This window comes from Octodon degus, unplaced genomic scaffold (assembly GCF_000260255.1).
Source record: "Octodon degus isolate 3935 unplaced genomic scaffold, OctDeg1.0 scaffold00058, whole genome shotgun sequence".
NCBI classification, from domain to species: domain Eukaryota; kingdom Metazoa; phylum Chordata; class Mammalia; order Rodentia; family Octodontidae; genus Octodon; species Octodon degus.
Window position 1 is genome coordinate 1,057,227 of NW_004524634.1, and position 27,870 is coordinate 1,085,096.

The 27,870-nt window shown below is 42.3% G+C and overlaps 1 protein-coding gene across 2 annotated transcripts in view; it reads left to right on the top strand.

Annotated features, from left to right (window-relative positions):
- Positions 1 to 26,125, top strand: part of Mxd1 (MAX dimerization protein 1) — a 27,073-nt gene extending 948 nt beyond the window's left edge. Inside the window, exons 2-6 of one of the 2 annotated variants that reach the window (XM_004634046.2) lie at positions 136 to 235; positions 5,590 to 5,619; positions 21,740 to 21,854; positions 23,723 to 23,882; positions 24,150 to 26,125. In XM_004634046.2, coding sequence (XP_004634103.1) covers positions 136 to 235; positions 5,590 to 5,619; positions 21,740 to 21,854; positions 23,723 to 23,882; positions 24,150 to 24,337 — 593 coding nt within the window. In that variant the 3' untranslated portion in view covers positions 24,338 to 26,125. The remainder of the gene's footprint in view (positions 1 to 135; positions 236 to 5,589; positions 5,620 to 21,739; positions 21,855 to 23,722; positions 23,883 to 24,149) is intronic. The other variant, XM_004634047.2, reaches the window with a different exon arrangement.
- Positions 26,126 to 27,870: the final 1,745 nt, after the last annotated feature.

Genomic DNA, 27,870 nt, shown 5'->3' on the forward strand with positions numbered 1-27,870 from the left:
TCTGTTCATTTTCACAGTGTTCTTTCAAAGATAAATAAAGAAATAAATGAAAAAGGAAATACTGTACTGTGAAAGGGGAGAGAGAGTATTAAATGTTCTGGGCTCATTCATTAACTGGACCCTCCGGTTTTCTAGAAGCTGAACATGGTTATGCCTCCATGTTACCATACAATAACAAGGACAGAGATGCCTTAAAACGGAGGAATAAATCCAAGAAGAATAACAGCAGTAGCAGGTAATTTGGTAAATATTTTTCTTTCTCGTTCAGATTATACTCTAGGTGACACCAACGGCAGAATTGAAGTTGCCTGTTGTGATTATGATCCTGTAAATACATTAAGTGGCTATCGTGATTCAGTAATGCACACGTGGTCCTAAGCCAGAGGCCGAAGCAGCCCTTTTGTATAAGTTGAAAAAATCCATAGAAATGTTTTACATTTCTTTATGAACTTTTTAAAAATTTTAACTTGCCGTTTCTTCACTAATGAGTGAAAAATCAGTGAAAGCTTCAAGTGAGATTTAACAACAGGGAAATATTTTGCCTTCAAAAGTTGCAGGTTCAGGGCAAGTTTTCTATAGTTCAAAATGCTGGACATTATTCACTTTATTTTTACAGTGAAAATTTTATAAACATTAAACTATCTGACTTGACATAAGTGGTAGGATTTGATATTTGATATTTAAATTAAACAGTAGCTTGTCTATTATATCTACTTATGATGGCAACAAGGAATGAAGTTAAAACCTATCTTTCTGGTGATGGAGGATTATATAATATTAAAATATTAATATGTTTTGATGTTTTCATCTTAGCCTCATAGATGGCCTTAAGTTCTCACATAGTTCCTGGTATATAAATCTTTTTATTAATGTTATTGCTCCCTTTTTTCACCCTCTTTGCCTTCAAAATACTAGGTAGGAAATAGGTTTTGTTAAGTCCATTTAGTTGTATCTTTCCTGCCAGTAAATCAAAATCATTGACATTTTCACCACTGATTTACAATTCTTACTGCTTCCTCACTCTCACGTGTAACTCCCTGCAGGTAGCTATCTGAATAGCCTCGAGGCTTCATGCAGACTCTGCGACACTAGCCTGTTCCCACTTAAGCCTAAAATTCCTGTGTTCTTGTGTCTTCTGTCCTTGGTTCACCCCGTGGTCCTTATTGTTGGTGGAACCGCAGGATGTGAGCAGCACACTTGTGACATGCTTTTGACTAAGAAGGCACAGGGAGAGGAAACCTGGTAATTACCCGGTGTATTTCCTGGTCCTCTCATCTCAGTATAACCTGAAGGCAGCCACCAGCAGTTCTGCAATGGGTACTGGGCCTTTGAAGGAAGCTATTTATGCTAATTTGTTTTATGAAAAGGCATCAAAAAAAGTATGTTGTAGTCCATTTTGTTACAGTATTGATTTTTAAAAATTTGTTTAGGAGAACTTTGAGGGCACTTAGTTTATTTTTCTGGAAAAATGTTGAGTCCACAAACATATTGGCTACTCATGATTTGAAGTTGTCAGAGGCTAAAATACCTTAATACTTTATTTTTTCCTAAGATTCACAGGAGGGTTGTAGAGGGATAGCCAGTAGTGTAGGGTGGAAAAGGAGATGTCGTTGAAGAGAAGTGATGTGGTCCCAAAAAGGTAATTAGGAAAGAAAAATAATGAAGTTGAGAATTTTAGAAAATGATTTATTTTCTTTTCAATAACCATTATTATTCTTGAAAAATGGTCACAATTCTTGATTTTTAGAAAAGTGCTAGCCTTCAGTTAAATGAGTTGGGTTTGCCTTCCATGTTTATAGACAGAGGCTATCTAATAAAAATACTAATAATGAATTAGTGAAATACATTCAGTTGTGTAAGAATCTCAGGGAAACCATGATTAAAATCTAGAGATGGTATCAATCAAACATGAAGCAAGAGCAGGTAGGGGTTTTTTTTTTTTGTTTGATTCTGGGATTGTTGTTGTCTTGAGACAGGGTCTCACTATGTTGTTTAAGCTGCTCTTGAACTCATTATGTAGCCCAGACTGGCCTGAAAATCACAGCAATCCTCCTGCCTCAGCCTCCTGAACTCTGAGATTATAAGCAGGGGCCACAGCACACAGCAAGACTATGTAGTTGTGTGATCACTTCCTTCATGACCCTATTTGGAATGGGCCTTACCTGAGGAGTAAGCAGACAAGAAAGCAGTGCGGCAACTGTGCTTGAGTCAGCCTTAGAGCTAAGGCCACATGTGATCAGAATTTTGAACTGAAGGAGGGATAGGAGAAAGGTTGCTGCTGGTCTGTAGAACTCGGGTAACAGTTTATTCCTGTTCATGGTGGGCTGAAATGGTGTGCTCTTTTCTTACAGAGTCTGAGGGAGTACTTTTCTTTGTACAATAAAAAAAAAAAAAAAAAGAAAAGAAATTTAGCCATTATATTAAACCTCTTGGGAACTGAAATGCAGTTTGTTTAACAGCTGCTTATGAAGAAAAAAACTCAACAAGAACAAATGAAACTGAATATTGATTGTTTGAAATCATCCAAAGAGCTACTGGAAACTTTTTTTTTTCTTACTAATTTTTTTAAATCAATTACTAATTATTTAGAACTGAAATCTAGAGCTTTGTTTTTTATTTTTGTTTCTTTAAGTGATGAGGTCTTACTGTGTGGCCCAGGTTGGCTTCAAACTCCTGGGCTTAAATGATCTTCCAGTTTAGTCTCCCAAGGAGCTGGGACTCCAGGCAGGCGCCATCACATTCACCTCTAATGTTTTGTTACATTAGTAAAGTAGCTTTGGCACACATTAGAAAGAGGAAGTTCAGGACTTGCCACCAAGTTCTTTTTTGTAAGACTGTCTATATAGCTGATCTCATAGGAAGAGTTTTTTTGAGCCAAGAACTTTTCCCATTTCTTAGATGCAGTATAGTTTGACTTAGTTATCTTTATCAAAATATTTATTTATTTGTTTGTTTGTTTATTGTCTTTTTTGAGACAGGGTTTCACTGTACTATGTAGTCCCAACTGGCCTTAAGCTCACTTTGTAGCTCAAGCTGGTCTCAAACTCGTAAAGATCCTCCTGCCCCAGCCTTCTGAGTGCTGGGATTACAGGCATGTGCTACAGAATATATTTTTAAGTAACAAAATTTGCACTTTATTCCAGATTTACCAAATCTGGAATATAATTCCAGAGTTACCAAATCTTTAATAAGCATGTGGAAAATTGTTTTAACACAGGTATCAATATATTCTTATAATGCCTTAATAAAAAATATAGATACTTACCAATAAACAGAGATGACAGGAATCTGTGACCCAATCATGTTTGAAAGGCCAGCTTCTTACTAATGATGAACTCCATTTTACCCAACAAAACACATGTTAGTAGCATTAGGTAGACAGTACCCCTTTAAAAAGCGCCACGTGCTTAACACTGGTAAGAAATAAAAACTAGTTTCTGAAATTCCAAAGTTTATTTTTTTAATATTTTTGTATTTTAGGGAAGGGTCTACAGGGTGTTTGGGGTCTCACTACTAGATCGGACTCATAGTGATCTGCCTGTTTATAGCCTCCCAAGAGCTGGGATTACAGGCACATGCACCACCACGCCCACTCTCGATTGCCATCTCAGTGTACCCTGGAGGTGGGGCCAGCCCAACAGGCCCCAGGATTGAAGCCCTGGCCCCTGTACCTGCTTGCAGGCACTTTAATCTGCTGAGCTATTTGGCCAGCCCTTGAAATTCCAGAGTTTGGAAAGAGTAGGTTTCCTATGAAATGTGTTATAAAGATTATTTTAAGGATTCAGAACTTAATATATACCTGTCACTCTGCCTATCTAGATCTGTTCAAAGAATCTAGTAAGTTTTAGCAAGTATACCCTGTGTGCTGGTATACTGACCTTTCCCTCCTCCGCCTATTAGGGATGGTCCTAGTCTGCAGTTAAACAGGGAAATATTGACCAGATATTGTAGATTTTCATCCATTTTAAAATCTGTCAGACTTTGAACTTATTACCTGTTAAAAATAAAATGTCACGTGATGTAAAGCCAAAGGTTTACAGCACAAGCCAGATTCCTGTTAACTATGGTGCCCTGCTGGGCGCTAAAGGAAGTAAACCTGAAGAAAAAATTGACTTAAAGGAGGATGAGGGAGAACCAAGCAAATCAGTAGAAATCCTTTAAATTAACCAATTTCAAGGTCCTCATATCATTTATCTAGAAAATTAATACTCTAAAAGTGAACATATTATCATTTTTTTGTTTTGCCTCGTGAATAAAACCTATTCTTCCAAAGGCCTAGTTGAAGGGAAGCTTTAGCACTGGGCTAGAAATTTCTCATTTTAAGACAAACTTTTGCCCACACACAACCACCTGCTCCCCCACACCTGTGGTATGAGTGAACTTGGTGACGCTGCCCTGAGATGAGTGGGCTGAGTGTGCTCAAGGCAGTGTTCTTCCATGACTGCTGTGAGACTTTGTCCCCACAGAATTCACGACCTGAACAGGAGGAAACTCCTTAGCTGGATGCATGACAGAGAATTCCCATAGGAAATGTCAAGGTTCACCTATTGCATAGGACTGTAAGATTCCTCAGGTCCATAACTGGTTAGGGAGGAGGTATGTGAGTAAGGGGGTACATTGATTGACTTGTGACGTTGTGAAAACCTGTCTATGAGGTCTTGAGCCAGACTTTATTTTCAAGGTCAGCTATAAACACAGTAATGATATAATTTCACCTACCACACCCTTCTCCCAAGCTCTCTAATCATGTCTACAGTTGCTACCTCACTCGCTGATCCACACTTGTTCAGTAGGTTATTGGCAATCATGTTTATTCCCACTTTACAGAAGGATCAACCCAGGACAGGATGATAAAAAAAATTATTTCATTTGTGGTACCAGTCAGTGACATGCTTCAGCCAGCATACTGTTTTTATGTTGAAAAACCCCTCCTAAAATTACTTAGTTGCTATTTAGTAATAGTGTCTTTCAGGATTTGTGACAATATAGCTAATTCAGAGAGTTGGAAGATTGAAAAAGAGGGTTATTTTGCCATTTAAATTAGTGTCCTATAGTCAAAAAATGAAACATAAAATTTGGTGTATGTTACTCTAGAAAAAAAAAAAAAACTGCAGGGGTGGGGTTGCAGAGGTGCCACCTTCGTTGTTGTACCCTTAGTGTAAAGAAAGCTTGGTGGTATTACATAACTCAAGTTCACAGTGAACTTGAGCTGTTTTCTTTTATTTCCTTTTAAAAAGCAGTTGCTGCCAGGGAGATGGCTCAGTGGAATAAGTACTTCCCTGGCAAGCGCAAGGGCCTGAGTTCAGTCCCCGGTTCTGCCAAAAGAAAAATAAAAAGCAGTTGCTCTTCCACTAGGGAATGCACATCTCTCCCTGTGTCACTGTTCCTTAAACTCAATTGTAGATATTTGCATTTATCTAGTTTCCAAATAGATTAATTTCTTTAGTAGAGCCCAGTGAATTTTTCCCCCTCTTTCTCTGCCTTCTGTCCTATCAACTTCGGAGAGAAAGAAGTTAAAAAATTGTATTAGTGTTGAAATAGTCCTCTAACATGAGAATAACCTTGTTTTCTTACTGTTCTTACTTTCAGATCAACTCATAATGAAATGGAGAAGAATAGGTGAGTTGGGAGTTTTGGAGATTAAATATGGGGTGTTGTGATGCATTTTCAACTCATTAAGCTTTTGGTTGCTTTATTCACTCTTCCCACTGGTAGCATAGTATTTAAGAATTTGCTCAGACTGGCATAAGGCACATACCTAAAATCCCAGCTATGGAGCAGGCTGAAGCAGGCTGTTCAAGGCCAGCCTGGGCAACTTAGACCCAGTCTCAAAATACAATTTTTAGGAAGGACTGAGGATAAAGCTCAGTGCTAGAGCTCTTGCCTTGCCTTGTGTAAGGTCCTGGGTTCAATCATCAGTACTGAAAAAAAAAACTATTCAGGGTCTTCTTAAGCAGCATAGCCCTTATGTGGATGAAGAATTTCCTAGTCCTGAAAACCAAACCCCACGCCTCACCCCCATCCCACTCGTGCTTTTGTGTGACCATTCTACAGCGGAAAGCATGTTAGATCGTAGGAAATGTCACCACGACTCGCTACTGATTGCATGCAGCAGTGACATTTAAATCATATATGCATACGAGTGTGTGCGCACTCGCATACCAACTTACAGTTTACCTGTGAATGAGGAAACTCAAAATTCAGGCAAATGTGTGCATGGCAGAAACAGGAGATGGCAGCCCGCTGGAGGAGGCCTGCTGCCCTCTGGCCACAAGACTGACTTGAATCACTTTTACCTGATTTCTTCTGGCTGCTTATTTAAATCTTTCTTTTCCAGATCAAGTTGCCCCTCCTTCAGAGATGTAACCTAGTAGTTTCTAGTGGAACAGTGTACATTAGAATTGCCTGAAAAATTTTTATTTCCATACATTTTTATTTTTTGGTACCAGGGGCCAAACTCGGCCCTCCCACATATTTTTTAAAAATTGGGGTCAGGGAGATGGCTCAGTGGAATAAGTGCTTCCCTGGCCAGCACAGGGGCTTGAGTTCAATCCCCCGTTCCGCAAAAAAAAAAAAAAAAAAAAAAATTATGTTGGGGCTGGGAGATGGCTCAGTGGATTAAGCGCTTCCCTGGCAAGAGCAAGGGCCTGAGTTCAATCCCTGGTTCTGAAAAAAATATATATATATATTTATATTTATACATATGGGTAGTATGTTTTGGAGATATGAGAGCAGATGTATATTTCTGCTGATTCCATCAGATAATTTTATTTTGGAAAATTTCAAATATATAAAAATACAGTGAATAATGAATCAAATACCCTGTATGCAATACCCACCTTTAATAATTCTGAACATTTTTGCCAGTCTTCTATAACCAAAGCCACTGCCTCTCCATGAAATACTTTAAAACAAATTTTCTATCCCTAGCAAAAACTTACAAAGAAAGAAAGAAAAGCTTGCTTTTACTATGCTGGAAAACAATTAATGATAATTCTTTGTGAAGCTTTAAAAAAAAAAAAAATACACAGACCTCACCCTTCGCAATTCTGCTTTCACTGGTTTGTACTGAGACTCTGCAGTGGTTGTTTTTGAAAGCACCCCAGGTGATTCTCACGTGCAGCCAGGGCTGAGAACCAGTGAACAGGCTGCATTCTGGTCTCTGAGCGCCATCAGCTTGAAACGCAGGCTTCCCCTCCAAACGAATGGCTTTCTCGGTGCCCCGTGAGCAAGAAGATAATGTACAGTGATGGCTCTATAAATACATGTGGTAGTTCCTGCAAACCCTCTTTGAAAAAAGAGCCTAATTCTGAAAGTCAGTGTCTGAATGGTATTTATGTTTCGCCAGGGAAGGAACAGGTCAAGCCTCACCATGCAGGTAGGACCTTGCAGGAAGGCAAACATTTGGTTTTCCACTGTGGAATCTAGTGTGTGTGACACAGAGTATGCCTCATTGCACATGTGCTTCTCCCATGTCTTCTCTGTGGGATTGATACGGACCATGCATGTCAGCCTCTTTAACGTCACTAGGACAAAATACTTGGCACCTGCTATTTGAAGGAGGCAAGATTTCTGTTGGCTCAGTTTCAGCATGTGTGGTACATAGTTGACAGGGTCAAGGGCAGGAACATGTGGTGAAAGGCATAGTTAGGGAAGCTACTCACACCAGGCTGGCCAGAAGGCAGCGGGGGGTAGGAATATGCCTTCCACGTCACACTCCCTGCAGCCTACCCCCACCAACCAGGCCCTACTTCTGAACATGAAGCTTTTGGGGAAAGTGAACCTGTAATGTTCTACCTCTGGCCTCAAAAGGCTCATGACTATGTCATTGTGTAAAATGCATTTAGTTCATCTCTAAGAGTCACCAAAGTTAATAGTTTCATAAGTGATCCAAAGTCTTCTCTGAGACTGAAGGCAATCTTAGCTGTGAGTTTGAAAAAAAAAAAGTTAAATATTTCATATAACGGGACTCTCTTCTCAAATGAAAGGGATACATTTTAAAAAACTTTTTCTTGTATCTTTAGCCTATAATGGGTGATGTCTTTCTGATTCCAGAGATACCTTCAAGTCTTCTTTCCTATTGCTCTGATGCAAAGTATCTGGGGTCTTTTTAATGCTAATCTTTTCAGGAGTGATACCCTTCTTGGCTCCAACATTACAGGTGCTTCCTTTCTGGCCATGAGCAAGATTTCCCACATCTTTCAGTTCTGTTTCTTGCTCCTCATTCTATTATAAATCTGAAACCCAGCAGTACCCATGCCACAACTTAAACATTGAATGGCCAAAATTTAGTCCACCAGTTAATTAACTTACCACCTTTAAATTCAATCAGAAACTAGGGCATAGGATGTGGGTAACACATAGACAATTTAGTAGAATAAAACATACACAGCCCCTGATTCAATTCCCACCTGAAACCTATTGAGCCTGGACTTTATTGTCCACATTTGTATTACATTCTTGTCTTCTGAGCTCCCGCTGGAGTCGCCCATTAATCTCTGTTTACAGCGATGTAGGGACTCTGTAGCCTGCCTCCCCAAACTTTTCCAAATTGGCAAACAAGTTCCAATGTTTCTGAACCATGTGATTATAATACAGTCACAGCAATGACCCCACTCTCAGTACCCAAATCTGTATTAGCTACTTTCCCATTACTGGGACAAAATAGCCTGGAACCCACAATTTAAAGGATCAGTTAACTTTAGCTCACAGCTTTTAGTTCAGTCCATGTTTGGAAGAGTTCAGGGCAGAACAACATGATGAAAGACCTGGTAGAGAAAACTGCTCATGTCATGGTGGCCAGAAACAGGAAGAGAAGGGTGGAGCCAAGCCCGGAAGTACACCCTTCCAAGCCACCAGTGACCCGCCATCACTGACCTACCCCCTCAGACCAGGCCCCCTCTGACAAGACCCCTCTTTGAACGTGAGATTTTGGGGGGAACACTTTAGATCTAAAGCTTAATACCATGTTTTAATTCAGAGCCTCCTTTGTGCTTTAGGAATTTATGTATCATGAACTACAAACTGATGCTTCTTGTTCTCATCATTAGCCCTCTCCCTTCTGCCAGCTTTGCAGTAAACTGGGTAAACTGGATCTATTTCTGCCAAGAAGCTTTCTAGTCCTTCTCCCCTCCAACCTCACACTTGGTTATTTATTTGTGTTATTATGTACCATCCCTTCAGGTAAAGGTTTTGTGTCTTTTACCTCTTCAAGAATGCTACATGATATCATTGTGTTATTTATTTTAGCAGCTTGGGAGTGAGTTGTTTCTTTTTTTTTTTTTTTTTCTTGATACAGTGTCTTGCTTTTAGTTCAGGTTAGCCTTGAGGCTGACCTTGAACTCACAGCAATCCTCGTGCCTCAGCCTCCCAAGAGCTAGATCACAAGCATGCGCCACCATGCCTGGCAGTAATATCTATTTTCTGCCTTGTGTGGCCCAAGAGCTTGTGCTGAATACTGGATATTAAGTGAGTCCATGCTGGTCAGGTCCCCAGCCCACAGAAATGTGTGGTTTATCTAATGAGATGGATTGGTTCAGTTAATACACTAAGTGCTAAGACTGAAATATATACAGGACTCTCTGGAGGCAACAATTCTAGAAAACTGGGTATGACATCTCCACTGGACTTGCTGCTTATAATTTAGATTGCTTCCATATGACCAGCCAACTACTGCTTACTGAAGGGTTTGTTTTCTACTTTCCTTTCTTTTTGGAATTTGGACTTATAAGGTCTTAATAATTCCTTCTCTGGGCTGGAACATATGAAGAGAAAAGAAAGAAGTAGGAACTCAATTTATTTAATTTAGCCAAGCATTGTTGCTGCAGTCCTGGGGAAGTTCAGTTGTCCAGGTTTCTCCCATGCCAGGGCATATGCTTTAAAACCTTTGAGGTCAGTTAAACAGCTATACTCTTGTAGTCTCTGCAGCTTTTGCAGTCGAATCCTATAAAGAATCCCATTCCGCTGAATGTTAATATACTTGAGCAATTTTTCAAACTTTAAAACAATACGTAAAAAGATCTCCAGGGCTCTCAAAACAAACAAACAAGCAAAGCCAAACAAAAGCCACTTAGGACAAGAACTTCCAAAATAGGAAACTTTTTTTCTCTTTGATGTTTCTGAGTTGATTATACTCTGGTTAGTGTTTTTAGACAGAAATCTTTCTATGGCACTTTAGAGATTCTAAATAATTACGTTAACTCTAGGTTATCAGAACTCCACTATGACAGTGTTGTACTTAACACTGACACTTTTAAATAGCAGGGCACGGGTGGGAAGATGAAAGGGAAGACATCTAGAAGGGCGGTCGTGCTATTTTCCACTCAGCAGGCTTGGCATTTGCTGAACACCTATGCCACACGGTAGGTGCTGGGAGTGCAGAGCCCAGGAAGTGCCGGCCCCCTGCCCCGAAGCCATATCCAGCCTCACTCTGGAGGAAGCCCGGCTGGTGGCCCCTGGCCTGTATTTCTCTGCAATTTAACTAACTTGCAGAGGTTGGCTTCCTAAGGAAATGCTATCGGTTTATCCTTTTTTATTTTTTAAAAATTAAGCCAATTTTGTGAAAATTTGAGAAATATAGAAAATAATACTAAACATTAAGTCAGCCATAATTTTGAAAGTCAAAGAAAAACTAAAAGAACTTTGAAATTTATCTTTCTCATTGTTTTTGGAAAAATTATTCTACCATACAGTTTGGTCTAGAAAACTAGAAAATTCAGAAAAGCACAAACCTACTAGGGTGACAACTGCTAATGTTTGTTCTATGTCCATCAATATCTTTGTGTATTTTTTTAACCAACAGATCACATATTACATTATTTCTAGCTTGCTTTTTTCAATTTATGTTATGAACATTTTCAGATGTTATTAAATTTCCACTTCTAGCAATCTGTCACTTACAGTGAATGCCCAATATTATGTCGTACGGATATATCATTACTTGTATAAACCATTTCCTATTTTAGGTCCTTCCTAGTATTTTGCTAATATAAACAATGTTTCTTTAAACTACCTTGTAGATAAAGCTCTATCAATAGTCTTATTTCTGCAGGATAAATTTATAGCTATGGAATTAATGGTATGTAGGAGTTGATGGGCTTTGGTGTTGATTACATTCCCCACCAAGTGGGTTACAGTCAGTATTTTCCTTATACCTTCATAAGTTGTTATGTAGCTTAAGAGCTTTGTGAGTCTGATAAGCAAACAGTAAAAACACATAAGCAATTTGTTTTAATTTGCATTTCTTGTATTTCTAGCAGAGTTGAACAACTGTTGAATGTATGTATAGGGGTGTGTGGGTGTGTGTTTTCTGTTAAAAATAACCTTTGCCCAATTTCCCACTTAGAAGTTTATTCTTTACTTTTAAAATATTCTATAGGGGGGCCTGCCCCTTAGCTCAGTTCTTTAAGTGGCTGCTTCAACAAAGCAGTCAGGCTCAGGTTGCTGTGGTTCGATCCCCACAACTCCAGCCAGTCAAACCTGCCCTGAAGGTATTTGGAGCAAAAAAAAACAAAAATCCTTCTTAAAATATTCTGTAATATAAAGGATTATGTGAAAGTATTATCATTCAGGATATGGTATGTGTCTTAACTTATTCAGACCTCTTTTCTTTTTAATAATTTATTCATAATAGAACATGTTTCTAGTGTGTTGACCACATTCATTGTGGGGACTTGGGACATGCACAGAACACATCTGAATTCTTTTGTCTCCCCCTTCCTCCATCTCTTAGTCCCCTGCCATTTGCAGAACATCTATTTCTCTGTTTTCAGACCTCTTTCTGACTCTAAGCAAAGTTTCATAGTGTTTCCACATAGGTCTCGCATGTCTTAAAAAAGGTATGTCTGAGTTTATATATTTTTAGATTGCTGTTGGTTTGTCATTGTCATTAACTGATGATTGTTAGAATGCAGGGAACCTTTGACTTTTTTGCTCTGTGCTCTTTTTGATGTGCCCTCCAATTCATGATAATTCTGCTACTTCTTTCTCGTAGCTGGGGATCGCTCTGGTTTAAATGCTTTTCAATAAACTCCAGCAAATGGAGACCGAGTGAATGCCTGCACATTGCAGCCAACAGGTCAGGAGTCAGGTGCTAGAATGAACTCTTTCAAAAGAAGGCTCTGGCATCTCCTTTAACAGTAGGCACCCATTTTTCTGGAATGGTACATATGCAGGCCTTGCTGGAATTAGACAGCTGGTGTAGAGAGATTACCTCAGCCAAAGTCTTCTGACCATATGACAAAAGATTTGTGCTCTATGGGGAAGACCCAGCAGCCTGATCTAAGCTATTATTTCCATTTGGCCAAACAGGATTTTAATGACATCTGGTCTAACACAAGAGTTGAATCTCTTCTGGCAGAATGTTCTATTGATCATAGGTCAACTATACTTTTTTGTTTGTTTGTTGAGTCCCCCCCCCCCTTTTTGATTTCAACTTTTCAAATAACTAAGTCCCTTATACCATAAGGGCCAAGGCCTGGCTTCTGCACAGGGCCTTGCTTGCGGTGTGCATTGCACCACCCTTTCTGCTTCTGGGCTCTCTTGACCACATTCAGATTTCAGTCTAGAATGTTGTAACAAATCCACGTCTGTTGCTACATGGGCTAAGGGTGCAGCCTGGTTATTACAGAGGTGAAATACTGAGTCAGTTTGCAGTTCCAGCCCAGACTGATGTTATACAGGAGATGTATTCCACAAGAATTTTTCTTTCCTGGGCCATACTTCTTGGGCAGACAAAGCCTGCCCTGGGAGGTGCTTAGAGAGGAGCTATATGCTCATTATTCAGTCAGCATCCAGTCTCCTACCTGGAGCCCCTGGTATTCCCTCACTTTTGTCATAGGATAGGGTAGGACTAGCAAGCATTAATTATATGTGTTTCAGATTTAAAAATTAGCTCTGGAAGGGAGATGTTAATGTAGTTATATATTTAATACTTTAACAAAGAAATGATCTTACATCTTCAAATTGTAGCCACCACAGATTATTATTTATGCATATTCCCTAGGTATATTGCTTCCTTTGTATTTTCTACAAAGATTTATCAACACACTTGTGATGAACCTTCAAACCCTTGCAGGGTTCAATGTTAAGTTAGTAATAGTGATACATTTGGCACTTGTTTATCAAAGAATCTCCTCCACCCACCAGAGGATCCTTTAGAGAAAGGAGAAATGTACTTTTCCCCCTATGAAGTAAGACTTGTAGTCTTCACTTGGATTTTTTGTTGTTGTTTAACCCGGTAAGCCTTTGTTCTCAATCCTGAATCTGTTGTCACCCCTAATCATTTTTAGGAAGTTAATTTTTTTTATTCCCTAGAATTGTTTCTGCTCGCTGTATACCCTATTCCTTCCTGTGCAGCTTATACATACTTATTTCTAAAATTGTTTTCATTCAGCTGCCAGTTATCCAGCAGAATTTACAATGGTATCTCATTGGCTACATCTGTGTCCCCACTGAGGCAGGAGATAAAGCAGTGAAACCTCCAAGTTAAATAGATTTCTTTTGCTTTTTTGGCTGATAATCCTATACTCAATTTTTTAATGAAAACTAGTACTCAGTAAGGTCATGTTAAACAGGGCTTTACTCAAAGGCAAAGGTATGAATTACTAAAGATACTGGATTCTACTCTTAGGAAAGTATCTACTGATACATTATTATTTGTAGGTGCCAGTGAGTTAACAAGAAATGGAAGGCTTGCTCTCTTCCATTATCTGGTAATGAAAGTAACAGAAGATTTACTTAGAGTTACATAGGAGTTCAGAGTATGCACGAAGGACTAAATGTGATATATTTGGAAAGCAGAGAAGGTTATGATAGGCTGTGGAATCTTCAGAAGGTCTGAGGGGAACTTTTTTTTTTTTTTTTGGCAAAATCAGAGATTGAACTCAGGCCCTTGTGCTTGCCAGGCAAGCACTTATTCTACTGAGCCATCTCCCCAGCCCCATCTGAGGGGAACTTAAACAAGATGTGTGTGGATAAGGGGAAAAAAGGAACATATCTGAGAGAGGGAAATATGAACGCATTCTAAAACTTTAGATGGAAGCTAATATTTGTCATGGTTTAAAGGTAGCTCAGGTAAATTATTATTATTTTTAAATTTTATTTTAGGGAATTGTCAACAGGGTGTTCAGTGTCTCACTACTAGATCAGACTCAGAGTGATCCTCCTGTTTACAGCCTCCCAAGTGCTGGGATTACAGGCATGCACCACCATGCCCATTCTCATTCACTGGCAGGCCTGGGATCGAACCCCTAGCTCCTGTGCCTGCTTGCAGGTGCTTTAATCTGCTGAGCTATTTGGTCAGCCCAGGTAAATTGTTTTGCAGTAATTCATTTACATGTTTGATCACTGACTGAATTTTAAGTCTTGTTCAGCATTTTGTAGGTGAATGACACATAGCCATGCTTTGAGAAACAATAATGTCTCAGTTACTTTTCTCTGGTTGCTGGGACAAAATCCCCAACATCCAAAATTAAGGAAGAAAGGTTTATTTAGCTTACCGCAGAGGTTTTAGTCCATACTCACCTGGCTCCAAGGCAGAGTGGCACATGGCACAGTGCAGCTGTTCAAGGCAGGGCAAAGAGCAGAAAGCAAAGGGAGGGACAGCAGCTTCCTTAGCTAGCTAGCCTCTTTCCCTTACATTGTAATGCAGATTACCCACCCCAGGGCCGAGGTGGAGCACTCCTGCAATCCCAGCATTGGATCAATGACAAACTCCAGAAGCCACCCCTTGACTGCATGAGGCTTGGGGGGACAACTAGACATAAGCCGTAACAAATTACGATGAATGAAAGAACCAGTGTGCTTCAGCATATCTACCTGTGAACATAGTTTCTCATTTACCTTCTTTACTGGCTGCCGCCTTTATAATTCTTTTTTTCCCCATCCACTTTGCTGTAAAAGTTTGCAAAGGACTCATTAATTTCAGTTACACCTTCGATAAAGAGAGGTAGTTGCCCTTAAGGGTGCTTCCCCCAGAGGCGTGCGCATGCGCGCTCACACCTCAGCCGACACCTCTGAAGTCTTGGCTGTACCCCAGGCGGGGAAAACCTTCGAGGGAAAGGCACGTTCCCCGCAGGCTGCATCCAGCACAGCCTGTCTGGAGTGTTACTCTTCTTGTTGAATGCTTTTCCCGATTTACAAATCTACCAGTCTGAGAGAACAGTGTGCAAGCCTGAGTCTGGCTGTGTAAGAATGATAACAGCTGCGGGCTAGCAAGACTTGAGGAAGAGAACTGAACCGTGTGGCGTGTGAATATATTGTCTATTTACATCTTTAATCTGTTTGCTTGCAATTTTCTTGGGTGTTGACCTCCGAACTCCTTTGCCACTTCATGAAGAGCAGTTTTCCCCCCCACAGGATTTACAGTGTTATCTCAATAGTGTGTTAAATTCATGTCTATTCTTAGGTCTGTTTCTGAACATGTTATTCTTTTTGCTTGATTTGTCTCTCTATCCTGTTTGAGGATCATACTGTTTTTAATTAGTGAAGCTTCATAATAGAATTTCATATCTGCTACAGCACATTCCTCTTCATTATCCTTCTTTTCCAAAAATGTTGGCAGCATCTTGAGCATTTATTCCTCTAGATGAAGTCTAGACTAATTCCTTAGCATTAAAAAGAGTATGGTTGGGATTTTACTTTCTTGGAATTATGTTAAATTTGTGGACAAATTTTGGGAACGTGGACATTTTTACTTTGAGCATTCATATCCAGTAATATGCCATTTTCCATTTGTTCAGATTTTCTTTTGTCCTTGAGCAGCATTTTATAGTTTTCTTCCCACAAAGCCTTCCCAAGTTGTTTTAAGATTGCTACTAATCATGCTATATTTTCTTCTTGCTGTGTGAGATTTTAAGTTTTCTGCTTGTCCTCCCCCTCCCATGAGCCCCTCTTTTTACTTCTCTGTGGCCATTGCAGTAGAGGCATGGGAGGGGTCCAGACCCCTGAGAGTGTGCAGACGTGGAAGGGAGGCCTGTGCGTCCCTCCTGACCCTGAGGTCGGTTCTACCGCTGCCGCCCCCCCCCCCCAGTGAGCGGGGCACAGTTCTTCCCTTTATACTCATTAACATAAAGAAATAGTGCCTTTGGCATAAGCACTATTTGTACTACATAGAAAAAGACTCTTAATTTCCATTAAACGTATTAATGACAAAAGATGTCAGTTTTGTGACTTTTTTTTTTTTTTAATGTATTTCGTACAGGATCTCACTGCACAGATGCGACTCGTAGTGATTCTCCTGTTTGCAGCCTCCCAAGTGCTGGGATTGTAGGCGCACTCTATCTCAGTGTGCTCCGGGGGTGGGGCCAGCATGGCACGCCAGGGATCGAACCCTGGCCACTGTGCTCTGCCTGAGCAGGCACTTTAGTCCGCTGAGCTATCTGGCCAGCCCAACATGTCAGTTTTTATTAAGTAATAGGTCAGTGGATTGGATTTGAGCAGGTAGTGTCTATCTGTCTAGGGAGACACTTTTATGTTTCCTGTTAAATTTTTTAAAAAAGATTTATTTGTTTGTTTATTTATTTGGTACAAGGTCTTGCTACATACCTCGAATTCATAGTGATCCTCCTGTCTCAGCCTCCCCAGCTCTGGGACTACAGGTGTGTGCCACCACCCCCGGTTTCAGTGGCCAGCGCAGCATGTGGCCAGCATGATATGTGGTACCAGGGATTGAGGTCCTTTTGCTTGCCAGGCAGGCACTTAGTCCACTGAGCTATCTCCCTGGCCCTTCCCCGTTGATTTTTAAGGGAACATCATAGTGTTATAATTATCTGGGTTTGCGCACGTGGTTATGCTTTTGCAGAAGAAGCTAGGAGTAAACAAATCCTACATAGGGAGGCCGGTGGCTTCCATGACTTGTCTCTATCTCTGTGCTCAGTGGCCCTCTCGGCAGGTGTCTTCCTCATTCAGGAAACTGATGCATCACAGAGCAAAGCAGTCTGCTTGAGGTCTCCAGGAGTAAGTGGTAGAGCCAGGATCCCACCTTTACTCTTCATCATTATGCTAGTGTTTGGTTATACAGTGAGGGATAGATTTAGAATATTAAAATAGTAATAAAGTAAATAAAATGTGGGATCCTTTAAAAAAATTTACTGAAGAGAATATATAGTTTGGAATGACTTTTCACTAGGTATAGGCCACCCTTGACTGGGAGTCCTGCTGATTATAGTTCAGGTAAGAGATTCGTTTCCTTTCTCTACTACAGACCAAAGATATATCAGCCGTATAATAATGAAAGCAATCTTGGGGCCAGGGAGAAAGGTCAGTGGGATAAGCGCTTGCCACGGCCTGAGTTCAGTCCCTGGTCCCGCAAATAATAATAATAATAATGATGATGATGATGAAGAAGAAAGCAATCTTTCTGAAGAGCCAGTGGGTGAAGTTTGTCAAAGCTTGTAAGCTAGTACAAAGCAGTACAGATCAGCACTAAGTAGCACTGGGCACAGTCACTTCCTGCTAGGCCCGAAGCTGGAAGGCAGCCCTGCTTAGGAGGAGGACAGTTCCAAGAAGGTGTGATGGAGATCCACTGGGAGAGGACAGAGTGAGGCATCCTGTGGCTTTCTCTTGAGAATATTTGGCAAAAGCCCTGCTGCCTCCCCAAGAGGAGTTAGACCTGCATCAGAATGGAACAGGGGCTGCCAAGGAGAGATGAGGCAGGCACATATCTACTGCTTGTTTTGAACCTAGGATCTCTGTGGATGTTCAGGGCTGACCAAAGGAGTCCAGATTCCAGGAGAGAGAGGCAGACAGACATTATTTGGTACAGGGTCTTGCTACATACCTCGAATTCATAGTGATCCTCCTGTCTCAGCCTCAGAGACAAAGTTGAGGATTCTCAGTGGAAGTTGTGACAGAGCACCTGTTGCTTTGATATCCAGTGCAGGGGTTGAGTTTCACTACTCTACAATGGCTGGCACCAAGCCCACTTAATCTGCTGCCTTCTCACCCCAACTGGGGTGTGTCTGTAGGTGGTGGTAAGTGAGCCTACAGACCAGAGCACCCAGGCACTGGGGAAGCTCCAGGCGGATACTGACAGAGACGGAAGTGGACTTTGAGCCTCTGAAAAGTCAGGAAAAATGCTGGTCTTAGTTTTGTAAAACAGGTAATACCTTTTGAATTAGTTAAAAGATTTACTCCTAATTTCACGCTGGTAGTATTACTTGAAAACTTGCTTTTTGGGGGAGGGGGGTTGTTTGTTGGTTTTGTCTTTTTGAGACAAGCTCTAGCTGTGCAGTTCAGGCTGGCCTTGAGCTCACTTTATAGCCCAGGCTGGTCTTGAGCTTGTAACTTGCAATAGCCCTCCTGTTTCAGCCTCCCAAGTGCTGGGATTATAGGCATACACCATCACGCCCAGAGAAAACTTGGCTCTGGGGAAGATTTGTCTAACTAGAAATGACAGTGCATCAAAAGATGACTTTTTAATATTTTTATCAGTAGACAAACTTCCTAAAAATGTAAATACTCATATCTATATATAAACCCACATCACAAAAGGACTAATAAGGTTAGTCCTTGTTAGCTCTGAGTCATATGCAAAGGAGGCTCAAAATGTCTAAATATAATTTTATTTTTATTTATTTATTTTTTTTGCAGAACTGGGGATTGAACTCAGACCCCTGCGCTTGCTAGGGAACTGCTTATTCCACTGAGCCATCTCCCCAACCCTATAATTGTTTCTCCTAATTTGAAAATTAGCCTCCAGCCTTGGGGAGCATATATGTGAGAATGTCACTTACTTTTCTGTCTAAGCAACTGGTTGTACTTTCCCTTTGTGCTTCTAGTGGCATGATCTATTTTCATGTCATTTTGCAGACTATTATCCAAAGTGAACGTCTTACACATAGCTTCTTCCTCTGTTTGCTTTTCCCTCATACAGTAGTGGGAGGTGCTTCTGTTCATGTGAGTCTTCTCTCGTGGCTCTCTCATGGGACGAGTTTTCAGAGTAGGGGGGAGTCTCATAGAGCAGTGACACATTTGTGCCTGTATGTCTTTCCAGCTCAGGAATGAGTGCTGTACTCCTCAAAGTTGTCAAAGCTCGAAGGCCCTTGGAGGGTCTTTAGAGGACAATTTTCTCTTGAGCCAGGCTAGGCAGGTGCCTTGGAAGGATGAGCAGCCAGTACTTACTAGCTCTAACCTGAGGGCACATCCCAAGCCTTGGTGGACAGTGCTGACTTCTGAGGCTGGCCTCATACCTGCCCACCTGTCCTAGTTTTCTGATGAGATTTTCTTCTTTTGATCCATGTTGCTAACTTTTGCTCACATATTAAAACTCTTAAGAGGAAGAAGAGGGTGTTACAAACCAGTAGGCCTTGCTCTCTTTTCCAGTCGGTGGGAGGAGAGCCTCTGAGGAAGCTCTGCCTGGGGAGCTGTGCATGGAAATGGACATTTATCTACAGCCTAAGGCTGAGCAGGGCTCTGCTCCGAGATGTAGTAGAGACAGACGCTGTGCTCTGGGAGCTTCAGGTCTGGTCCAGCTGCTGCCACTGGCCTTCAGGAAGCATACGCAGCACGTGTGAGCTGGGGACTCTGTGGCTGCCCAGCCGTGAGTTCGCTGCTGCCCCAGCACTGAAAGGAGTTTGAGCTGAATGTAACAGTAACAGATAGCAAACAGGACAGGGAGCATGGTGAGCTTCCCTGGGAACAGCAGAAGTGGAGCAGTGGAGAGTGGAGACGTCTCTGTGCTCTGAAACAGCTTGCGAAGGCTAATATTATAGGGCTGATGGGCTTAAGCAAAAACTGAGTATGTGATGTTTCTCACATTCATGGAAACTGCTAGGTCCTAGAATAAAGCCCAAACCAAGGTTTCGATGAAGTATAAACTCCACAACTGCGGGGACTCTTTGTGTTTCCGGTCACCTTGTGAGGAAAGATTCTTTCTTGAGAAAGTGGCTGTGGTTTCCTCCTCATCCAATGAGGTATGCTTATTTAGAAAAATTCAATTTTTGAATAGCAGGAGGTTTACACAGTTGAAAAACCAAAAGTTCTTCCTTTTTTCATCATTTTCTGCCTCTTTCCTCCCAACCATTGTGATTAGGTTCTTATGAACCAATCTGATTTATTTGTGTACATACAAGTAAACATATATAGAAGCTCTCATTTTACTTCCATTTTTGGGCCCTGGTCCTGAGTTCAATCCCTGGTACTACAAAAAAAAAAAAAAAAGTAACTTCCATTTTTACTCAAAGGTAGCACATTGTAATCATGGTTTGATACCTTGCTCTTCTTTATTTAACTTTTTTTTTTTTTTAAACTTTCTAGGCTGGGGAGATGGCTCAGTAGAATAAGCGCTTGCCTGGCAAGCGCGAAGGTCTGAGTTCAAATCCCTAGTTCCGCAAAAAAACAAAACAAAACAAAAAAAAAAACCTTCACTGTAAACTTTCTAAAAGCTTTATTCCAGAGGAGCTCAGTCCTTCTTGGCAGCTGCCTTCCTTGTGGCGGCCAGCACATTGCTCAGCTCCTCACACTTCCTTTTGGCATGGATTTCTTGATGAACTTGAGGGCGCGCTTGTCCTTGGAGACCTTGAGCAGCTCCATGGCACACTGCTTGTAGGGGGTGAAGCCGTGCACCTCCTGGATCATGTCCCGCACGAACTTGATGTGTTTGGTGAGGCGTCCACGATGGCAGCTGTGCCTGGGTTTGCTCACATTCTTAGCCACCTTCTGGCCCTTGTTGAGGCCCGCAGCCATGGGATAGCAGAGGGCCACGACTACTGTTCTTCAGTGGTTGTTTCAGCAGAAGCCATTTAACAATATGCTCAGAAACCTTTCCCAAGAGTACATAGAGTATGTTCTCATTTATTTTTTCACAGCCATGTAACAGCCTACTATTTGGAGGTAACATAATGTATTTAGCCAGTTGGGTTTTTTTGTTTTGTCTTTTTGAAACAGAGTATCACTATGCAGCTCAGGCTGGCCAAAAGCTCACTTTGTAGCCCAAGTTGGTCTCAAACTTGCAGTGTTTCTCTTGTCTCAGCCACCTGAGTACTGGGATCACAGACATGCACAACTACACCTTACTCTTTTTGCTTTTTTTTTTTTTTTGGTGGAATGGGGGATTGAACTCACACCCTTGCACTTGCCAGGGAAGCACTTATTCCGTTGAACCATCTCCCCAGCCCTCTTTTTGCTATTATAAAGCTTCATTGGCTAACTGTACACAGTGTCATTCTCATCTCAAAATACTGTGTACAGCAGTGATGTAGTGATACAGTGGTTTTAGATAGGATCTCTTGCAAAGAAAAGTATTAGTTAAAAGATATCTCCCCTTGAATGTCATTATTTTCTGATTTGGATGTTCTATGGTTTACTGTAAAACTCAGAAATAGAGAAAAAACTTGATAAGTGTCCTAATACAAAGCTCAGATATTATTTCCTTAGCTCAACCCTTGTGTTTACAAATAGACCTAACTTCAAAACTCTGGATTTTACTTTGCAGTAGTTTTCACCAGATCCATCTGGCTTCCAACTATGTTTATGTGGCAGAAGTTCATTGGCAGCATCTGCAATTGCTGGGGCTGGGCAACTTTATACACTTTTAGGGCTCCTCTTCCTTTGCAATTCAGGCTGGCCTTGAACTCACTTTGTAGCCCAGGCTGGCCTCCAACTCACAGTTATCCTCCTGCCTCAGCCTTCTGGGTGCTGGGATTACAGGTGTGCACCACCATGTTCAGCAAGTCCTCTTTCCTGAGGTGATTCTAGCCCTCTGAAATTCTCACAAGCTGCCATGATCTTGTTTTGGTAGACGGGCTCATCTTCGCTTGTGCCTGGAGAAGTTGAAGGGGTTGGTGCCACTTGGGCCTGAATCCAGTCGACACACTACACTGAGTTTATTAACAAAAGCCAAATTGCACATAAAGGTAAGTGTACCCAGGACACCTCTTCATCTTCCCTGCCTAGCAGGAGCTTGTGTGCCAGAGGCACAAGCAGAGGTGTAGCTCCAGGCCAGTTCTGTCCTTGCACTCTGAGCCGGTTGTGTGAATGCCAGGTACCGCAGATGCAGTGTGTCCCACACTCCACTGCATGTTTCTCAGCCCTGGACTCCTGCCGGTAGATGGTCCATCTACCTCTCCATGCAGTTACACAAGCCAGAAGCTCAGACATGAGGCATCTCTGGTTTCTTAGCTATATAGAGCTAAGTCATCCCCGAGACCTAAATATTTTGCAACCTGTTCTACTTCTGTCTTCACCACACCACTGTCAACTGTAACAAACCCCTCAGAGGCCTCCTCCACCTCCCTTCCTCCCTCCATCCCTCTGGCAGCTCAGAGAGCTTCTCTCCCTGGTTCCTAAGAGCAATCCCTCCAAAGCTCAAACCAGCGCAGTAGTCCACTAAAGGTTCCTTTATGGCTTGTGATACAGTGTTGCCAGGCCCGTCGTGGCTTCAGGCCTGACCCTCCCGCCTCCTGAGGCAGCCTCTGTGCCACACATCCCGCCTCCCCCAGCCTCCTTCAGCCCTTGTTCTTTTCCCTCACAGACACTGTGCTGGCTCACTCTGTGGGCTGCTTCCCCCCTCTTCTCTGCCTGGTTAGGTGCTGCTCGTCCTTCAGCTCTCAGCTGGCTCAGGGAAGCCTTCATTGATCCTCCTGACTCAGTCTCCTTCTTGTAACACAGCCCCCGCACCCCAACCCCCGGGGCACAGTACACATTTAACGGTGGTTCCTGTGGCTTTAGGGCACATCCATCATCCAGCTCCCCAAAGGAGACAGGTGTTCATGCTTGCCTTGTATTCCCCGAACCTCACAGTGTCAGCCCAGAGTCACCCCTCAGTCCTCACTGAATACCAGAGCGTAGTAAGGTGTTATCCCAACTCCGAGAGCCACATCCCAAAGCTCTAGTTAGCATGTTTTTATAGCCGTATCTTGGTTGGATAAATACCACTGTAATTATGGCTAGTATCCTGCCATACATGACAATTCTAGAAGGAAAAAAAAACCCTCTATTTAAAGCAAAACAGCTACAATTAAACACTTTTCTTAATTATCTGAAGAATTTGAGAAGCTAGGGGGCAGATTTGTAAAAATAAATTTTCTTTGGAAATGTGTTTTATAAGCTCTTCTGTTGGACAATTTGGAATCAAGACTTCAAAAGGGACTGCTATTTCCTGCTAACAAACAGAAGTTAATTGAGAATTGGCGTGACACAAAAAGTACTCATGTAATTGGGGCATGCACTTGAATAAACATAATTTTAAATAGAAGTACATTTTTGAAGCTTCCATCTCTTGAGTTCTGAGAGATGAGATGTTGAGGGGCTCAGTGAGACAAGGGAACCTGATGGAGGGGGTCCCTGCCTGCAGTCTTCTGTTCCAAAATTAAAGGGTATGGAAGCCTGGTGTGATGACACACGCTAATAATCCTAGCACTCTGGAGGCTGAGTCAGGAGAATCGTTGCAACTTCGAGGCCAGCCTAGGCTACAAAGTGAGCTCAAGGCCAGCTTGAGCTACATAGCGAGATCTTGTCTCAAGAAGAAAAAAAAAAAGAAAGAATATAGAATGCCAGAGTGGCAGAGCTCACCCCAGTGACAAACCATTGTCCACAGCTTGTCAACACTGAGGACACAGAAGGAAGCCCACAGTCTCTGGCCCCCTGACTTCCTGTCTCTAGCAACACACACCAGCTGGCTCTGGGACAGTTAGCACATTTCACTGCTGGAAGGGAAGACACAAAGTCATGGCCACGTAAGGATCTGCCTGTAGGCCCCAACAGCTGCCCCTTTGACTTGCAGAAACTTGAAGATTGTGACAGGAAAGCCATTCACCAAATAGACCAGCTTCAGCGTGAGCAGCGACACCTGAAGAGGCAGCTGGAGAAGCTGGGCATTGAGAGGATACGGATGGACAGCATCGGCTCCACAGTCTCCTCCGAGCGCTCGGACTCGGACAGGGGTGAGCGCCCTCCCTCCTCCCTCGTCCTCCCTGCTCTCATCCCCCTCCTCCCTCTCCACCTGCCAGGCCCTCAGAACAGAGCTGCTCGCAGGAGGGCAAGCGGGCATAAAGGGCAGTAAGATTGACCTAGGGAAGCACCACGGTGTGGCTGCCAATCCTGAGTCCTGTCTTCCTGTTAGCTAAGGACCGCTGGGGGCTGGGCGGGGGTGCTGCCTGCCTTCCTGCGGGGTGCCTTTACCTATGCCTCTCTCTTGCCTGCTCCCACAGAAGAAATCGACGTGGATGTGGAAAGCACAGACTATCTCACGGTGGATCTGGACTGGAGCAGCAGCAGCGTGAGTGATTCTGACGAGCGGGGCAGCATGCAGAGCCTGGGCAGCGACGAGGGCTACGCCAGCTCCGGCATCAAGAGAAGAAAGCTGCAGGACAGCCGCAAGACGAGTCTTGGGCTATAAGCGCGCCCGCCCGCCCACCTGCCCGCCCACCTGCCCGCCCGCCCACCGGCTGCCTCCAGGATGGCCGTCCTGTCCGTGTGGATCTGATTAGGTAGTGTATGGGACCTGCCCACAACGCCCTTGCACGTCAACTTCAGTGTACCACCTTTACCAAATCAGCTTTGTAAACGTTTTCAAGGAAGTACGTAAGATTGTGGGTTTCTGATTGCATCCACTAGCTTCTCTCTCTCCATAAAAATTCTACTGAGAGACCGTACATTCCAATCAATTCAAAGCACCCAAGAGTTCTTAGAACCAAGTAAGCAATTGTCACATCTCAGCCACTTCCCCCTCTCCTTTACTGTCCTCATATAGTTCAAGTTTTCTGGCTTACTGTGTTACTTGCCTAGGAGAAGTGTCCAAGTGTGTCTCGTGCTTAGGAAACTGAAGGAAACAAACTTTTCAAAATTGAGACCCCGGTCTCAGACTCCAAAGTAAGCTTTGAAAGCAGAATTTAAGAGCACTTAACCACGGACCTCACCAGTGAGGAAGTCAGGAATACCTCCAGCCAACACCCTCCACGCCCCCAGCATCCCACCCAGCCGCCGCGCGTGGAGGGGAGCAATGTTCTCACTTAAACCGGACACCTTGGCAGCGTGGCCCCGGGGCCGCACAGCTTAGAAAGTTCCAGCACTGTGTGTTCTCGCAGACGACACGGTACAATCTCTGTGTGCTGTCCCTGGGACCTCGCTGTGTGCTGCAATCTCAAGGCACATCCCCCCTCGGGTTTGTTAATGCTACTTGTCTCTGGAACTTTTTTTTTTTTCCTACCTCAGAGATAAACAAGATCTCCATTTCCCACTTAGCAAAAGTGATTATGCCTCTTTTTCCCCCCAAATAAGTGATATTTGGTCGAATTCCAATCTCTTTTCCTATGTAACCTTCAGCAATAACTCAGTTTAGGCACTAGCTGAGCTAGTGGCCATTGCCAGTGAAAGGAAAGTCCACGTTGCCACTCCGCGTTGTAGGGGACAGGAGGGGTTGCACAGTGTCACTAGAGTCTCTCTATTGATGGCTTCTTTTTGGATACACCTGGAAACTTCTTTAGGGAGGCTTTTGGGTTGACAGTTTAAAAGCCTGATTTTTTTTTTTTCTTTTGGGTTATGGTTATGATTTCTCCCTAAAGTGGTCCCCCACTTTGTAGCATTTTTATTTAAGCTAAAACAGAGCACATGTATATGTACATAAGACACATTAAATCTATAAATACTATTTATTCATTTTATATAAACTAATGTAATGGAAAATAAATTCTTATGACTTTGTGCTTTTATAGATGTTCTAGAAACTTTGTATGCAGGTATCTACAAAATTGGTTCATCCCCCTTAATATTTTTGCATTCATATTTTTGAGGTCTTGATGTTTTCAGCCTCTTGTGACTCTTTTTCATCAAGTTTGAACCATTTATAAAAAATCTGTGACGCTGAAGCAGAGTGTGTGTCACACAGCGATGGAACATTCCTAAAATCCACAGATGCACTGCGACCTAAGGGCTCAATGGCTGACTCAGCAGCGGGTGGCCGCCCTGCGCTGCCCTCCCGCCTGCGGTCACTCGGTCACTCGCACACCACAGCCTCGCAACTTACGCAGGCTCTACTCTTCACAAGTCAAGTTCAGACGCGCTCACCGGAGCTCGTTCTCTACATGAAGATCAATCTAAACAAAGCAAGATCACTTTTGTGGGTTGGTATTTTTTTTAATGATTCTTTTATGTCTGAAAAAATTTATTTTTTTAATTGGAAGTTGTGGACTCCTAAAAAAAATTTCCAAAGTCATCTATAATTCTGTTTTGGTTTTGTTCTATTTTTTTTTTTCCCCTTCATTTTGGCTTGGGGGGGGGGGTTGACACAAAGGATTTTTTTTTTAATTGTTGGAATCTTTTCCAATTACCAGCTGAAGATTTGCACTGAAATACAACTTGTATGCCTTTTGCATTTTTAAAGCCTGCTTCCTGAATTTAAGCAGAATGATAGTGTTCAAAGAGCCAGCTCAGCTTGTAACATGTTTGAAGAAGGTATATCCGCACTTTGAGGTCCCTTACGAATGCCATTTGCTAGACCTCACAAGCATTTTGTTTAATTGCTATATCCAAGCGCCTCACAAGTCCACGATGCTGGATGCCTTACGGCACTGGAAACTCAAAACTTTGGGAAAAGCTTGTGGGCTTGCATTGGGGGAGGGAAGGGAACACAACTGTACTTGTTTGTTTAGTTTAGAAACAAGGCATCTGAGAGATGCCATTATTTTCTGTGTTTCAATTGTTGTGCCTTTGAGTTAAACTGCATTTTTGTCTTTTGGTTGAAATATAAAATGTACTGTCCCAATATAAAACCGTAATTATTTGACCTCTGCACTGTTTGTCTGGTCCTTTTTAATTTGGTTGCATATAATTGTGGTACTTGATAGATCACTATATTTTGAATGCATTTGTGATAAAATGACACCAGGGTTAGACACTATTTTCAAAGCTCAAGGTAGACAAAGTCAGCATGCTAGATAGGCTTCTCTTTGACCAAAACTGTAACTTTCAGGACCAGCAAACCCAGCCCAAGGCAGCTAATCCCCTCCCCCACGTGGCTGAACCACAGCCTGGATTTGCCAAACTGTCCTCTCGTTTCACTGAAACACCAGCGTGACTGCTAGAGCTATAGAGTCTTTTTGGTTGTTTTGGTTTTTTAAGCAAAAGAAAAAGAAAAAACCTTTCTACTAGGGTTGTTGGGGGGAGGGGACGGGCAAAGATATAAACCCCAGCCTTTAAGACTTTGACAATTGTACGTGAATATAGATGTGTATAAATATAGGCACATGCATATTTTTTTGCAAAAGTTCTTTTTAAAAAACTAAAATCAAAACTGCACTCTGATACCATCATAATGCAAATGGAAAAAGAAGAGTCCGTTGTCCATTTTAGTTTCTTGCCATGAGAAAAGATCCATGAGTGCTTTTGTTAACGTCCCTGAAAATGCAGCTTTCCGGCATCCCTTAGTGGCTTTGAATGGCAGGCTGAGCACCCAGGGTATTTTGATTTTGGTTTTCTTTTGCTAAGCAAAGATCTGGAATTCTTCAAGGTGCTGATAGCGACTGCTGGTTCCTCTCTCTACTCGTAGACCGAATGCTAGTTTAGTAACTCAGAGAGCATCACACTTTTGAGCAGACCCTAGATTTTTCCACAGCAGCAACCCAAGATTAAAATAATTCCATTGTCAATTCAGGGGTGGTTGGCCCCACCCCTACAACGGGCAGCGTTAGTGTTTGTTATTTTGATTTTAAAGTGGGCATTTTCCTTTAACCTCAACTTTCTTAGAAAGGGACAAAGGTCTTCTCCTGGGTTTCCTGTGGCCCTCTTTCTACTGTCTTTGAAGTGGCCAAGAGAAAATCCTGGGGTCTGAAAAAAGGGTAAACTAGGTAGATAGGATGCTCGAAGTAACCTTTAGCAATATCTTAGGGCTTGATCATGGATTTTGTGGACTTTTTCCTCTTGCCTTCTTCCCCG